Below are 17,059 nucleotides of genomic sequence, written 5' to 3' on the forward strand. Positions count from 1 at the left end.
CCACACGTCAGCATGTGAACTTTACTCTGACTCAGTCTGAGCAGTCAGACGGCATATTTTTAAAGTTAACACATCAGCACACACAGAGCTGAGCCCCTCCCACCTGTGCTGAGTTTCAGGTGGAGTCCCGCCTCCTTCCAGGAAGCAGCTCACCTGTGTGTCCGTGTTTAGTGTCCAGGGGCCCGTTCTTCGTACGTCGCTTACTACATCCAAGATCAAATGACACATCCAAGATCAAATCATCGCGCTAACCGTGAGCTCGCTAATCCGGTTCCCCGAACACACCTGCTGTTGACGATTACTACAGCTGGACGCAGTAATGTGACATCACTGGGTGTCGTAAAAGGGGCTACGCATCGATAGTAGAAACATTGATCGGCAACCCTCTGATTGGTCGGCGAAAATGTCGAAGGAGCGCGCTCGGCTCGGTATCTTTCGGCAGCAGAGCAAGAACTCCTGAGTGAGGGATTTCAGGAGTTTCAGAGTTTAATCAGAACGCAAGGGAACACTGCAAAGGCTGCAAAAGCAAGGAGAGAGGGCTGGCAGAAAGTTGCTGACAAATTAAACTCGTAAGTAATTTAATAATAATAATAATAATATATTGGATTTATATAGCGCTTTTCAAGGCACCCAAAGCGCTTTACAATGCCACTATTCATTCACTCTCACATTCACACACTGGTGGAGGCAGCTACGGTTGTAGCCACAGCTGCCCTGGGGCAGACTGACAGAAGCGAGGCTGCCATATCGCGCCATCGGCCCCTCTGGCCAACACCAGTAGGCGGTAGGGTAGATTTATCATATCACACTATATTATCCAATATTATATTACATTATATTATATTGTTATATTATATCCTCTTTCACATTAGAGCCACAACAGGACCCACTAGAACATGGGAACAAGTAAAAGTGAAATATAAGAATATTCTACAGAATGGTAATATTTATCACTTATATTGCTTTTCGTCTCTTGGAAAGAGACCCTGAAATAATCTGTTTGTTTGTTTATAACAGCAACCAAGAAAAGGGCAGAGCAAAAAAAGACAGGTGGTGGTCCTGCACCCCCTCGTCAACAAGTTGGTTAAGTAAATAATACCCTCACGGGAAAATCGATATCTCTCAATGAGCACACTGTCGCGCTGAGCTAAAGGATCCTGTCTGTCCCGCAATATATGCTGAATTCTGAGGACTCTCCTTATCAATCTTGCACCTTCCGCAATGGGTTGCTCGCGTAAACGGACAGGACATGGCTGCGACAGGCTTCCCAAATCCACCTTGGCTTTTATAGCCGTGGTCTCTCATCTTGATTACACGAAGTAATTTACAATTACTACTCTGAAATATGAATTACATCTGTAATAATCACATACATGTAATAGAATGTTAATAGTACATTTCCCTTTTTTAGGAAATGACCTGTATGTATCTGTGTGACATCAATAAAAGGATCAAGTGCTGCATTATCTTCAGTTACATTGATGTTATTTATTTATCGCTGTTGCTTTCGTATAAATGAAGCGGACATACCTGCGTGGCCGCGATCTAATCCTGTTTACATAAAGTAAACCTGCTCCCGAGCAGGTTTACGCTTACGGCTCTGTTGCTATGACAGCAAGTCCCGGATGAGCTTCGGGGAACCGACTGATCCAGGATCACGCGAAATCGTCAACAATCTAATCCAGCTAACTTACTTAGCGAGGTACGAAGAACAGGCCCCAGGTGTGGAGTGGAGCTTGTTGTTGGTGTGTGAAGAAACTGTAAGTTTGCTTTGTTTCCTCCTTTAACAGTTTGTCTTTAGGAACTTTACTGTTTGTTCAGCTCGTGTTTGATTTCTTCACACAACAAACTGTGTGTGTTTGTATTTCCGGTCTCTCCATTAAAGTCAGTGTGTAATGTTTCCTGGCTAACATCAGCTGTGTGCAGCTTAGTTCAGCACAAATCTGCCGCTCCATAGTTCACGGTAACGGACTCACAGCTGGACCAACGAGGCCGAGTGTGTCCGCCACTCTGAGCTACGTTCGTGTTTGTGTACTTGTAGTTTGTACTTTGAGTTCACTCAGAGCCCACAGAGGACGCAGCGTACGTGATGACGTCACAGCCCTTTACCTCCTTTACTGTCACTGTGATTAATATTTACACACGAGACACCTGCAGAGCTCTGACGCTAAGCTAGCACACAGCATGCTAACACTAAGCTAAAGCTAGGCTAGCCAAGAACCCAGAGTGAGGTTAAAGCTGAGTAAACACTGACCCCAGACCAGCACCGTGATAAAGTGAGCTGCTGCTGCTGAACTTGAACAGGTAACAAAGTGATGAGCAGTCAGGCTGCAGGTTTCTACCTGTTCATGTTTCTACAGTAGAATCACTTTGAAGTGTCTTTGTGCTGTTTCATCTTTGATTTGTGTTCATAAACACTCAGAGAAACATCACGTGACCTCATCAGGATCTGTGTTGGTGTGTGGGGCTGTACCTCAGCTTTATGTTGTTACATGCTCATTTGTTCATTTTACACAGTAACATCAAAGTAATGTTATGAGGAGTAATGAAGTAACGTACTCCATTACTTTTAATCAAAGTGTTCTGTGTAATATGTGTAATAATGACTGTTTTGAGTAATGACCAACACTGATCACAACAAAGAGGAAATGCCTCCAACATGCACAAACATTTGAGCCACAACATGCAGTTAATGTGCACAAATGTCTTTGATATGCTGCTCAGTGATGGTGGTGACTGTCAGAGCAGAGCTACTGAGAATCAATAAGTAATATCAATGATGGGATCAGAATCACTAAATTCTTCTCATCCCTGTCAGTATCATACATGTGCTGTATAATGTGATAAATGTAGAGGTGCTGGCTGTTCTCTCACTCTGCTGTTTAGCTGTAAAGGACGCCTCCCTGCCTTTGTCTCATTCATGACCTTTAATAGTCTCTTCTAACATGCAGAGATCTGTATGATCTGTTTCATAGAGTCTAACCAGCCTGTACAGGTAACAACAACAGTCACTGCATCACTGACACACAAACGTCATCTCTGTCAATAACAACATTCATACATGGAATAAAAACACATCAGTGGATCATTGCTGGAGCTGATGTTAGTGCTCCTGGTGCAAAGGCTCTCAGTTTCCTCCTTGAAATAACATCAGTGGTGGGTCAGCGACATGCTTTCTTTCCCTCTCAGGTTTAAATATCTGGGACTCTCCACCGTTTGGTTTTAGAGCTGAAGAAGCTTCTCAGATGAAACGTCTTCCAGAAACTTAAAGACGTCTCTTTTCTCTCCAAGCTCCTTAGATCACATGACCTGGATGACTGAACCTACAGATATATTGACCTGGTTTCATGGTCACATGACAGGTCAGAGGTCAGCGACTGTAACTCAGTTCCTCCTGTTAATGTGAACTCACTGAGTGTTTGTGGTTTACCTCTCAGACTGACTGAAGATGATGATGGAGGAAGAGGAGAACAGAGCAGAGTCTGCAGGGTCCAGCTGTCCGTCTGTGAGGAGTGACCGGTCCAAAGATCGAAATCCAAACTTCAGTGGTGAACCTGGAGCAACGAGGTCAGAGAGCTGAACTCACTGAGTAACAGAAATAATTCTGCACTGACATTATAATCAGTGTTGACTCTGGTTGATTGTCTGACTGTGTTTGTGAGCTGAGAGGAAATGAAAATGAGTTTGTAACAAAAATCAGTTTTGTCCAGTTTTCCTGTAAAAAGCTGAACTCTAATCTAAGAGGATGTTACTGACAGGAAACAGCTGCATTATCTGCAGTCTGTGTGATCACAGCTGCTTCAATCATGTTTGTGTCTGCAGAGGTCAGAGGTCACAGTCTGCAGGCTCCAGCTGTCCGTCTGTGAGGAGTGACTGGTCCAAAGATCTAAATCCAGGCTTCAGTGGTGAACCTGGAGCAACGAGGTCAGAGAGCTGTGATGACTCCTTTACATGTTTGTGTTTCCTGGATAAATATGACCTGAAACATCCTCAGATTGTTACAAAGATTCATTAAAAAGAAAACAATGAAAGAGAAAAGATCCAAATGTTCGACTTGGTCATTTGCTGTTTGAGGACAGTGATGCTCATATCTGTGGGGAAAGTGTGACCTGAGTGGGTTCATGTTTGTCTTTAAAGAACAGAGCTGCTCTGATTCTCTTTGTGTCTGATCTGTTAAACAGTCTGAGAGGTCACACAGAGACCCAGCAGCTAAAGCCTGGATCATACTGGCTGCTGTTACTCCATCAGGACAACACTGAACCACAGTGGTGTGGATGTAGTGGATAAATCCCACCATACTGATGCTCAGAGTTAACCACAGGGAACAAAACCAGATGTTACCTTCAGATTGTGACCTTTGGAGTGGACGATGCAGATTTCAATAGAGAATAAATGTTGTTGTTTTTCAGCTGTGAAGAAAGAATCTAATTTTCTGAACTTAAGAATTTATGATGCTGGAAACAACATGGAGACTATAACACAACATTTCCACTGTGTTCATAGAATGAATGTAAAACTGTCAGACATTCATTAAATATGCAAAATGTCTACAGAAGCATCAGAGGGTCAGACGTGAAGCACTCAGTGATTTTGATCAAATGACTCATCAGTTATTGATCTGTACTACACTGATCTACCACGTTAGTAAAGCTGGTGTTCTGGTGGTGGAGGGAGACTCGGATCATGTTCTGGTTTTGGAGCAGTGATCTGCTGATGGTTCAGTTTGATGAGCTTCTTCAAAATCATCCCTGACATCACCACTGAAAGGACGTCCATGAAAACAGACTGAAAATTACTGATATGTTCACAATCTGAGAGTTTAAAACTTGACAGACTTGATTCAGATGAAGTTATTTGAGCAGAAACTCCTGGATCTTTATCCTGTGTGGATCTAATCCTTCATGGTTCCTCCACAGAGTGGACCAGCAGAGCTCAGAGGTTCCCAGTGGTCAGTCTGCCCAGCAGCATCAAACACAGCTGGACTCCATATTTATGGTCTGTACATGTACAACAACTACTGTTACATCTGTTCTGTTCACAGTCATCTCCATGCTGCTCTTTGTAGACCAGTGGATCGTCAGTGTGTCCAACATGGATCTGATGTTTGGCTCCATGATTTCAGTCTGATTGGCTCATTCATAAATATTCTGTTCCAGCTGCTGGAGGACAACATCATCACTTTTGTGAAGAACGAGCTGAAGAAGATCCAGAAGGTTCTGAGTCCAGATTACCCAGAATGCTTAGAGAGTCAGAGGAGCAGCAGCAGAGAGGCATGTGTGAAGATCACGGTGGACTTCCTGAGGAGAATGAAGCAGGAGGAGCTGGCTGACCGTCTGCAGAGACGTAAGAGGATTTATCTAAAGATTTAAGCTGCTGGATAAATGAACATTTTCCAGAGATGGAAGATGGAGCAACATGTTTTAAAGATTAGTTCTTTTTGGAATTGAGTGTTTATTTTCTTCTCATTCAGAGCTTCAAGCTGCAGTTTGTCACCGTAACCTTAAATCCACCCTGAAGAAGAAGTTCCAGTGTGTGTTTGAGGGCATCGCTAAAGCAGGAAACCCAACCCTCCTGAATCAGATCTACACAGAGCTCTACATCACAGAGGGAGGGACTGCAGAGGTCAATGATGAACATGAGGTCAGACAGATTGAAACAGCATCCAGGAAACCAGACAGACCAGAAACAACCATCAGACAAGAAGACATCTTTAAAGCCTCACCTGGAAGAGATGAACCAATCAGAACAGTGCTGACAAAGGGAGTGGCTGGCATTGGGAAAACAGTCTTAACACAGAAATACAGCCTGGACTGGGCTGAAGACAAAGCCAACCAGGACATCCAGTTCATATTTCCATTCACTTTCAGAGAGCTGAATGTGCTGAAAGAGGAAAAGTTCAGCTTGGTGGGACTTGTTCATCACTTCTTTACTGAAACCAAAGAAGCAGGAATCTGCAGCTTTGAAGACTTCCAGGTTGTGTTCATCTTTGATGGTCTGGATGAGTGTCGACTTCCTCTGGACTTCCACAAAACTACAATCCTAACTGACCCTAGAAAGTCCACCTCAGTGGATGTGCTGCTGATAAACCTCATCAGGGGGAAACTGCTTCCCTCTGCTCGCCTCTGGATAACCACACGACCTGCAGCAGCCAATCAGATCCCTCCTGACTGTGTTGGCATGGTGACAGAGGTCAGAGGGTTCACTGACCCACAGAAGGAGGAGTACTTCAGGAAGAGATTCAGAGATGAGGAGCAGGCCAGCAGGATCATCTCCCACATCAAGACATCACGAAGCCTCCACATCATGTGTCACATCCCAGTCTTCTGCTGGATCACTGCTACAGTTCTGGAGGATGTGCTGGAAACCAGAGAGGGAGGACAGCTGCCCAAGACCCTGACTGAGATGTACATCCACTTCCTGGTGGTTCAGGCCAAAGTGAAGAAGGTCAAGTATGATGGAGGAGCTGAGACAGATCCACACTGGAGTCCAGAGAGCAGGACGATGATGGAGTCTCTGGGAAAACTGGCTTTTGATCAGCTGCAGAAAGGAAACCTGATCTTCTATGAATCAGACCTGACAGAGTGTGGCATCGATATCAGAGCAGCCTCAGTGTACTCAGGAGTGTTCACACAGATCTTTAAAGAGGAGAGAGGACTGTACCAGGACAAGGTGTTCTGCTTCATCCATCTGAGTGTTCAGGAGTTTCTGGCTGCTCTTCATGTCCATCTGACCTTCAGCAACGCTGGACTCAATCTGCTGGAAGAACAACAAACAAGAGGCTCTTGGTTGCCTTTCCAGTTTATGCTGTGGTTTAAACCATTTCCAGAGAAAATACATCTTTATCAGAGTGCTGTGAACGAGGCCTTACAGAGTCCAAATGGACACCTGGACTTGTTCCTCCGCTTCCTCCTGGGTCTTTCACTGCAGACCAATCAGACTCTCCTACGAGGTCTGCTGACACAGACAGGAAGTAGCTCACAGACCAATCAGGAAACAGTCCAGTACATCAAGAAGAAGCTCAGTGAGAATCTGTCTGCAGAGAAAAGCATCAATCTGATCCACTGTCTGAATGAACTGGATGATCGTTCTCTAGTGGAGGAGATCCAACAGTCCCTGAGATCAGGACGTCTCTCCACAGATAAACTGTCTCCTGCTCAGTGGTCAGCTCTGGTCTTCATCTTACTGTCATCAGAAGAAGATCTGGATGTGTTTGACCTGAAGAAATACTCTGCTTCAGAGGAGGCTCTTCTGAGGCTGCTGCCAGTGGTCAAAGCCTCCAACAAAGCTCTGTGAGTAAATCTGTGATCATGTTTATTTTTAAAATGTTGATTAAAAGTGGTCATAGATTTCTTCCATGACAGATCCATGTCCTAAAACCATGAGACAGCGTAGTTGTATAGTATAAAAGAAAAAAGGAGAACTTTTGACCACAATATTGTAACTTGAATGAACTTTTGATACAGCCTTTAAACATAAAATTTATGAACAGAATCGGTGACAAAGGGCAGCCCTGGTGGAGCCCATCACCCACCGGACTTATTACTATCCAACGTATTGCCGGCTATGCCAACCAAGCTCTTGCAATGGTTGTAAAAGGATCGAATGGCCATAAAATGTTTCTCAGTTTTATTATTTTCAGTCACATCTGTTTTTGATTATTAACTGAATATTTTAAAATTCAGGCTTTTTATGTTATACAAAACATCATATTTTCTTATGATGTCTTGTATTGATTCTGAAGGAATAGTTTTCATCAGTATCGCAGATACCAGCCTGAATTTTACTTTGTATTGGATCAGAAAGGAAATCAGTGGCATCACACATCACTTACAGCAACTTCAGTACCACTCCATTTTAATAAACTGGGGGAGGTGCACCAAGATTCAGTATGAGATAAAGAATTATTTTTAACTGTAAGGTTGGAGAAATCTGTTGTTGGAAATTGGAAGAACAGGTCATCTTAAAAATCACTGCATTGTAGTTTTATTCAGGCCCCTTCAATCTGTGATCGCTGTTGCTTTGCATTGTAAATGCTATTATTACAAAAGTCACAAATATTAGTGTATGTGTGTGTTGTTGGGTAATAAACCAAAAGAACAGAATCTACCAGCACCTCACTGATTTCTGCTTAAAAACAATAAAAAAGCAATAAAGCTCTGATTTGTTTGGTTGATCTTGTCTCCCTTCCACCTTGATTTCAGACTGAGTGGCTGTAACCTGTCAGACAGAAGCTGTGAAGCTCTGTCCTCAGTCCTGAGCTCCCAGTCCTCCCATCTGACAGAGCTGGACCTGGGTAACAACAACCTGCAGGATTCAGGACTGAAGCTTCTGTCTGCTGGGATGAAGAGTCAATACTGCAAACTGGAAACGCTGAGGTCAGATCAAGCAATATCGATTTTTTTTTCATCAATTAACATCATTTAATCAATTTCATTTGGAAAAAATTAACAGTGTTTATGTTTTGTTTTTTTAATGAATCCATCCAAGTCACAGTAAACTGCCACATTTGTCTTTTGTAACATGAGGCAATAAGGATTCCAGCATGTCCTGAAACAGTGTTGAAATATTGTAAATGTAGTAGCTCCTCATGGCACCATGAATATACTTTAACACAAGTGTTTCATGTCTTCTTGTCATCCTTTCTTCAGACTGAGTGGCTGTAACCTGTCAGACAGAAGCTGTGAAGCTCTGTCCTCAGTCCTGAGCTCCCAGTCCTCCCGTCTGACAGAGCTGGATCTGGGTAACAACAACCTGCAGGATTCAGGACTGAAGCTTCTATTTTCTGCAGTGGAGAGTCCAAAGTGTACAATTCTCAGGTCAGGATTCAGTCTTTTCTGATGATGATTTAAAACCTGAGTCAGGTCGATAAATGGCTTACTCATTTACAACAGACATGATTTGTCAAATCACCTTATATCTAACCCAAAGGTCCTGTGTTTTACTACTTTGATTTTTTAGTAAAACACAGGACCTCTTAATATTTATCTAAGAGACCATATATAATTTTTTTCCCTGGATCATGTGTGTACCCTCCTGGTTGGAGCTCCAGCAGCCTGTATCAGTGAATGGGACTTTAAATGAAATTGCTGCCCCTGTCAGGAAGAGGTCTGAGTGACACACAAAACAGAAAATATGAGCACTGCATGTGTCTGAGGCTACTCAGATACAGACCTGAATGAGACACTAACTTTGTCTCTGAGAGATAACTTTTATTATTAAATACACTTCATTTCTCATCTGTGTAGAGAATGTAGAGTTTGACATGCTAATATTACAAAATGAAAAATCACACTGAGTCACAAAGAAATTGTTTTGGAGTATTTATGGTTCAGCTGATGAAATTGTTCAAACAAACCAGTAATTTACACCGAAACAGCACAAGTGAAACTTTTTCGAGGGACTTACACTAAGCTTGTCCTGGTACACCTGTAGAGCCCAGCTTCTATGGACCATGAGCTTAAGTTCTGTGCTGCTCTGATTTATTGCCTGTGCTGTCTTTCAGTTCTGGTTATGTACCTTCAGTTCTTAAACATGCTTTTATTCAACCCGTTTTAAAGAAAAATAACCTGGATCATAGTGATTTTGCCAACTATAGACCGATTTCCAAGCTTCCTTTCTTGGCTAAAATCCTTGAGAAGGTGGTTCTACTTCAACTGCAGACCTACCTGGACGAGAATAATATAAATGATAAATTCCAATCAGCCTTTAAACAACATCATAGCACTGAATCAGCGCTGCTTCGTGTTTTTAATGATCTTTTACTTATGGCTGATAATGGTCGTCCTTCTGTTTTAGTTCTATTGGATCTTTCATCTGCATTTGATATGGTTGACCATAACATCCTAGTCGCAAGATTAGAGCACTCTGTTGGCATTAAGGGCACTGCCTTGGACTGGTTCAAATCTTACCTCTCCAATCAGCTTTCTTCGGTACATCTGGCCTCATCTTCCTCTTCCCCTGTACCTGTTTGCTGTGGTGTCCCCCAGGGTTCTGTGTTAGGCCCGACCCTTTTCTCACTGTATATGCTTCCTTTAAGCGCTATCTTTGAGAAATACCACATTGCTTTTCACTATTATGCGGATGACATCCAGATTTATTTTGAGTTACATGATGATCTCGCTTTATCTTTAAATAACTTTCGTGAGTGCATGAGTGAGGTCAAGAAATGGCTGTTGGCAAATACTCTTATTCTCAATGAAAAAAAGACTGAAATCATGATTTTTGGCAGTAATGCCCTTCGCGCCAAACTTCAAGATGCCTTTGGCTTTCTTACTAGTTCTTTCTCTGATACTGTCAGGAATCTGGGTGTTTTGTTTGACAGCTCCTTTAAACTTGATAAACAGGTGTCTGCTGTTGTCAGATCTAGTTTTTATCAGCTTCGTCTCATCTCCAGGGCCAGACACTATATCCCGTATAATGACTTAGAAAAGCTCATTCATGCTTTTGTAACGTCAAGACTAGATTACTGTAACTCACTCTATTCTGGTCTCCATGTTACCCTTCTACATAGATTACAGACAGTTCAGAATGCTGCGGCACGTATTCTAACTAAAACCAAGAAGTTTGACCATATTACTCCGGTTCTTGCTGAGCTGCATTGGCTGCCTATCAAATACCGTATTCAATTTAAAATTTTGCTGCTTACTTTTAAAATTATCAATAATACTGCACCAACCTATCTTAAGGAACTTTTAAACCCTTATGTCCCTGCCAGGGCTTTAAGGTCATCCTCGCAGTTATTGTTAGTTCAGCCCAGATCTCGGTTGAAATCTAGAGGCGATCGATCGTTTGCCTTTGCTGCACCTGAGTTATGGAACAGCCTCCCGATTGGCATTCGGGAGTCTGATTCTATTTTTTCTTTTAAAGCACGCCTTAAAACTTATCTTTTTGAACTTGCCTTTTCTACCCGTTAAATGCTGACTGTTAACTGCGACCTATTGCATTAACTTTTTACTATTCCTTCATTCTTGGTGTTTTCTATCATGCGGCACTGGGTCTGCTATAATCTATGTGCTGCAGTCCATTTTATTAGTGGCTTTCTACTGTGAACATTGTCTGCTGTTCTTATTATATTTGATATTAATGCTCTTAACTGTATTATTTTATTGTTTTTTTGTAAAGCACTTTGGTATGCCTAAGGCTTTTAATGTGCTCTATAAATAAAGGTTGTTGTTGTTGTTGTTGTTGTTCAGTTCAGCTTTGTCGAGTCTCTGGTAGGATTTCTTTTACATGACCTGTGTAAAAACAAAACAGGAAACACATTAAGCTGAAGTAAGATGCACAATTTGAAAAATGGGGCACAAAAAATGTTGCTGCTTTCTGGAAAGTGCGTCTAAGAAGACCCAATGGAGAAAGTGAAGAGAAAAATCAAAGATTAAGAAGAAGAAAATGGCAGAGGCAGTTTCTCTTGGACTGCCTGCAGATGGGGTGAGACTCTAGAAACAGGGATGATTGGAGAAAATGCAAAGAGGCCATAGGATAAACCAGGAGATGAATACTCTGGTGTTCTGGGGATAGTGGGAGTGAGAGGGAGAGATGCCAGTAAATGATTTCAAGGATAAATTTGAGAGAATCAGAGCTAAGAAACCAAAGCAAGTGGGGAACTACAAACATATGGACAGACTCATAATTAGGCCAAAGACACATTAAACCAATTATAACAGGTTTAAAAACAGGGATGGATATGAAGGAGCTTAGCATGAATTTGCATTGAGGAAAGAATAGCAACGAGCATCAGAGGAAACAGTTAGGAAAACTAAAAGGATGTACTGGCAGGAATACTGCAGTACTTTAGGAAGAACTACCGTATTTCCCAGACTACAGAGCGCACCTGAATATTAGCCGCACAAGCTAAAATCAGGGGAAAATCCTGTTTTGTACATACATTAGCCGCACCTGAATATTAGCCGCAGGTGTTTCAATGTTGACTTATCATATGTAAGAGAATATGCACAAAGCGAATTGTCAGGAAAGAGATGGCTGTTTGGAGACACACCCCTTTTATTAATATTTTGAAAAACAAGTTATGGGTACATATTTGCATAACTTTTTAGGTATATGTACAAGTAGCGGTAATTACAAGTACAAAACATGTACTGTGCTTCATAAATGAGTAACAAATGTAGTACATAACAATAACCTACAGCACACCAGAACAATTGATTCGGACTACCTTTTAGGCTCAGGTGCAGTGACACGGCTTTAACAAGAAGAAAAATCAGTCATTCACCACCATCTTCCTGCGCACTAAAACCACCAAAGTCCTCTCCTCCAGTGTCGGAAACAAACAGGCTCAGGGTGGCTTCGTCATCCACTCTCAGCTTCTTTCTTTCGTTGTCACTTTCAAAACCAAAGAAATCCTCGTTGTCAGTGTCAGAGTCGAACACCCTCAGAAGGGCCGTGGCGGTGTCCTCCTCTCCATCATGCAGCATTCAGCCCTTCGAAATCTGTTGGTGATCGTGGATGTTTTCACACTTTTCCACGCTGTCAGAATCCAATGGTGGAGTTGGGCATAACTTGCTTTTTGCAAGTTTATCGCCGCTCATCATCCAGGCCTCCAGCTGAACGGGTAGCGCTACTTTGAAGTTTGTTTTTCGCGCTACCTCGTACTGCACTACGTTGCCTGACGGATGGACATGTGACCAACATACCACTCTTGAACCCCGATCCTTCCGCCAGGCAACGTAGTGCCGTACAACAGCGGAACAAACAAAACAAATCCGCTCATGGACAATCCATAGAAAAGCCGCACCTGACTAAAAGCCGCAGGGCTCAAAGCTTGTGCAAAAAGTAGCGGCTTATAGCCCGACAATTACGGTACACCAGTTCAGAATGTGTGGAGTACAGTTAAGAACATGAATGCAGACAGGAAACAACAGCAGCTGTTGTAAAGTAAATTCAAACTCCTTCATTAAATGCAGCTGGTTGAGTTGAAAACAATGGAGAATGATTGTGTTACGTTGTTTATTCTCTATAGAAATGGAGCAGGAGTGCATGCAGAGCTGGACGTGGGCTGTATATACATGCGTGTATCTGTTTTGTCTGTGAGCAGAGAAAACAAAGCGCTGGAAATGTCATATTGAAATGTTAAATCAGGAAAATCCTGGAGAAGAGGATAGTTCTAATGTTCAGTTTGTAATGTTGAATTCAACACAGCTCTTAAATGCATAAAAATGACTTCACCTGACGTCAGACTGAGCAATCGGATTAGCTACTGATATTGATTTAACCCTTTAAGACCTACCATAGAACCAAGTCCGCCAGAGCTTATATTATATTTTTACATGCTGTAGAGCCATTTTTGGGAGCATTTCAAGTTGCTATACATCAATACAACCATTACAGCCTAAATTTTAATAATATGTATGTATTAAGTGCATAGTAATTACATAAATTGCAAAAAAGTGCAATAAACTACAAAAAAATTGAAAATCGTTTTTGTTTTTTTAACATATATTTCTAGTTAGAGAAATTTAAGAGGCTTATCCCTCAAAACTGTAAATACAAAAAAGTTGCACAAAATAGTTTCCCACCTCAGGAAATTTATTTTGAGTGCCTTCATAGTTTTATTTTTGAAATACACCAATTTTTATATACTGCAGGAAAAACGAAAATAAATATTATAGTGCAAATTTGCAAAATAACAGCATATGCATCAAAATAAACTATTTCCAGCAGAGCAATATGAGTCCTAAGCATATGTGGAAGGAAACTGTAACCTAGGACAAGCTGATGGCATAAGATGTAAATACAACTCCTCAGGTTTCATATGCAAAAAAAATTATTGCGCTAGCTCACGTGATTACAGTGCTACCGGGATTTAAAAATAGTTGCGCAAAACGGAGTGTGCCCACTCTGACCAGTTTTAAAGGGTTAAAGCAAGAAAATATGGTATTAGCATTAGATGCCAATTCCTATTAACCTTAAATTAGCATTACCTGCTAATGGCAGTCTACTTAGCATTAACTCCTCACTAATGTAATGCTAATTCACATCAAATTATCTTTAGCTTTAGCATTAGCTGCTAGCTTCAGCCTACCTAGCACTAGCTGCTCACATTGTTAAAAGGGAAGAGAAAACGATATTAGCATTAGCTTGTAATAATTATTCACCCCTAATTAGAATTAGCCACTAATGGCAGCATACTTAGCATTAACTCCTCACATCGTTATAATGCAAATGATGCTAACTTGCATTAAATTAGACTGCTGTTATTAGCTAATGCTATTTAGCAGTAGCTGCTCACATTGCTATAAAGCAAAGGAAAACGATATGAGCATTAGGTTCTAATGCGTATTTGCCTTAAATTAGACGTAGGTGGGCAGCACGGTGGCACGATGGTTAGCACTGTTGCCGCACAGCAAGAAGGTCCTGAGTTCAATTCCACCATCAGGCCGGGGTCTTTCTGTGTGGAGTTTGCATGTTCTCCCCGTGTTTGCGTGGGTTCCCTCCGGGTACTCCGGCTTCCTCCCACCGTCCAAAGACATGCAGCTTGTGGGGATAGGTTAATTGGATAATCCAAATTGCCACTAGGTGTGAATGTGCGAGTGAATGTGAGTGTGAATGGTTGTCTGTCCCTGTGTGTTAGCCCTGCGACAGACTGGCGACCTGTCCAGGGTGTACCCCGCCTTTCGCCCTATGACAGCTGGGATAGGCTCCAGCGCCCCCCGCGACCCTGAAAAGGATAAGCGGAAGCGAATGGATGGATGGATGGATAGACGTAGGTGCTAATGGCGGCCTACTTAGCATTAGCAGCTCAGATGTTGTAATGCTAGGGAAAAGAGTGTTAGCATTAGCCGTTCACAATGTTATAAAGTTAAGGGAAATAGTGTTAGCATTAGCTACTCACATTGTTAAAAAGTGTTAGCATTAGTGCATAATGCTAATTCATGTCAAATTAGCATTAGTTAATAACGGCAGCCTATTTAGCATTAGCAGATAATGTTGACCTTGGCCCACTGGAAAAGTTCAGAACTAAAGATTTAGGAGTGTTTCTCGATAGCTCTTTCTCGTTTGAGAAACAAATGAATTCTGTTATTAAAACCAGCTGTAAGGTTTATATTGTTGATTGTCATTTATGCTTAGAAATATTTACTCATATATGCTTAGAGTTGTATAATCGATTGCATAATGATAGAGGTTTGATCCTTAGTAGTCTGTAAAGACTCTGTGTGCCTTCCAGAGTGCTCTGGCATGTACACACCACTTGGGGCCATGAGAGAGGTCGTACCCTCTCTTACTGATTTATGGTGTAGGACAGGGGTCTCAAACTCAATTTAGCTGGGGGCTGCTGCAGGCAGAGTCTGGGTGAGGCTGGGCCGCATTAGGTTTTCCACAAGAAAGGCACGGTTAAAAAAATTCCAATCCTCTCAAATCTCTTTATTTTTATTTTTTAATACAAAATATGAAAAATAAATAAACAAATTAAGAATTAATAAGAAAAAAAATCAATCTGTAATACATAAATAAAATAATAATAAGATATTTTTAGTCAGTGAACTTGTGTTTCTTTCAGTCTTCTATATCTGCTGTATTTAGATTGAAATGTCTGTATTAACAGTTCTATAACCTTCTTCTGAACATGAATGGAACACTGTAGAAAATGAACTGTTCTTCTGAACATGGCTTCTCTTGCCTACTCCTTGCTGCTAGAGACCTGGCAGCGTTTCCTCTCGCATAGCCGAGCCAGATTTGGCCTGAGGGAGGAAGCAGTTGCGACCCTCAGTATGTCTTGAAGATGATCATCCGTAAGTCTGGACCTGTACTTGGACTTATTGAAGTTCAAAGTGGAGAAGAGCTTTTGGCACAAGTATGTGCTACCAAAAAGGCACATGGTCCGCTTGAACATTCGGGAAAGCCGAGGGAAACTAGGGCTCAAGTCTCTCAAAAATTGTCCAAGCTTGTCTGCTTTTCCACTCACCTCCCTGAACTTTGCTTTGAGTTCAGAGTTGCACTGCAGCTCAATGAGCTCCATTTGAAGCACAGAAGGGGCATCTTGCACATCAAAGGAGAAGGGGTCCGCAAAAATGTGAAAGGTGGCTCTGTGTGTCTTGAAGTCAGCAAATCTGTGATCAAATTCCTCCTGTAGCCTCAAAATGACATCAACATACTCGTCAGCACTGAATGGTGTGCCTGCATCCACGAGTGCCTTGCATGCTGGGAAATGGCAAAGGTTTGTCTGAGAGAGCTGAGCTTTCCAGAGCGCCAGTTTTGTGGAGAATGCTCTCACGTTGTCATAGGCAGCACTGACAAGTTGCCCCTGGCCTTGTAACGTCTTGTTCAGTACATTAAGCTCATGTGTCATATCAACAAGAAAAGCTGAGTCCATGAGCCATTTGGGATCAGTTAGCACAGGAACACTAACTCCATCCTTCTCCATGAAGGCTTCACTTCTGCTCTCAACTCAAAAAGTCTCTTTAATACATTTCCCCTGCTGAGCCAACGTACCTCAGTGAAGTCGAGCACATCCCCATATTCTGACTCCATTTCCTCTAAAAAAGCACAGAACCTTCGGTGCTTTAAGCCCCTGGATCTGATTTGGTTGATGCATTTCACAACAATAGACATCACATTGTCAAACTTCAGGCATTTGCTGCAAAGGACCTGCTGATGGATGATGCAGTGCAGAGCAATGGCCTCCTCCACGCCTTCCTCTTCCAGTTTGTTTTGTGCCACCAGTCCATGTTTCCTCCCTGTCATTGATGGCGCTCCATCTGTTGTTATTCCAACAAACCTCTTCCATGGCAAACCAACATTCTCAATGGCATCACACAGCTTGTAAATATCTGCTGAGCGGTGGTCTGGCCATGCATTGGAATTACTGTGAGCAGCTCCTCCATCACTTCAAAACTGTCATCAACACCACGGACATACATTGGGAGCTGGGCAGTGTCGGTGATGTCTGTGGTCTCATCAAGAGCGACTGAGTATACACTGAAACATTTGGCTTTCTCACACAGTTGGTCATAAATGTCACTTGACAGGTCAGAAATGCGATCTGCTGCGGTGTTGGCAGAAAGGCTGATGTTGCTAAACTGACCTTTCTTTCCCGGACAGACTA

General features: G+C 42.2%; 4 protein-coding genes across 4 annotated transcripts in view; 2 read left to right on the forward strand and 2 right to left on the reverse strand.

Moving 5' to 3' along the window:
* LOC309702355 (uncharacterized protein) overlaps nucleotides 1-17,059 on the reverse strand; it is a 249,516-nt gene that overhangs the window by 216,924 nt on the left and 15,533 nt on the right. The gene's annotated exons all lie outside the window — the stretch shown is intronic.
* The window catches only part of LOC309702241 (uncharacterized protein), a 163,948-nt gene that overhangs the window by 62,170 nt on the left and 84,719 nt on the right, over nucleotides 1-17,059 (reverse strand). The window lies entirely within an intron of this gene.
* LOC309702189 (protein NLRC3-like) overlaps nucleotides 119-17,059 on the forward strand; it is a 306,079-nt gene continuing 289,138 nt past the window's right edge. Inside the window, exon 1 of the mRNA XM_082526685.1 lies at nucleotides 119-569. The gene's annotated coding sequence lies outside the window, so the exon portion shown is untranslated. The remainder of the gene's footprint in view (nucleotides 570-17,059) is intronic.
* Nucleotides 561-17,059, forward strand: part of LOC309702396 (protein NLRC3-like) — a 21,735-nt gene continuing 5,236 nt past the window's right edge. The window contains exons 1-8 of the mRNA XM_082527113.1: nucleotides 561-1,760; nucleotides 3,438-3,567; nucleotides 3,823-3,924; nucleotides 4,917-4,995; nucleotides 5,157-5,343; nucleotides 5,471-7,289; nucleotides 8,202-8,375; nucleotides 8,649-8,816. Coding sequence (XP_082383239.1) covers nucleotides 3,449-3,567; nucleotides 3,823-3,924; nucleotides 4,917-4,995; nucleotides 5,157-5,343; nucleotides 5,471-7,289; nucleotides 8,202-8,375; nucleotides 8,649-8,816 — 2,648 coding nt within the window. The 5' untranslated portion in view covers nucleotides 561-1,760; nucleotides 3,438-3,448. The remainder of the gene's footprint in view (nucleotides 1,761-3,437; nucleotides 3,568-3,822; nucleotides 3,925-4,916; nucleotides 4,996-5,156; nucleotides 5,344-5,470; nucleotides 7,290-8,201; nucleotides 8,376-8,648; nucleotides 8,817-17,059) is intronic.

This window comes from Aulonocara stuartgranti, assembly GCF_965226115.1.
Source record: "Aulonocara stuartgranti genome assembly, chromosome: 3".
Classification (NCBI taxonomy): Eukaryota; Metazoa; Chordata; class Actinopteri; order Cichliformes; family Cichlidae; genus Aulonocara; species Aulonocara stuartgranti.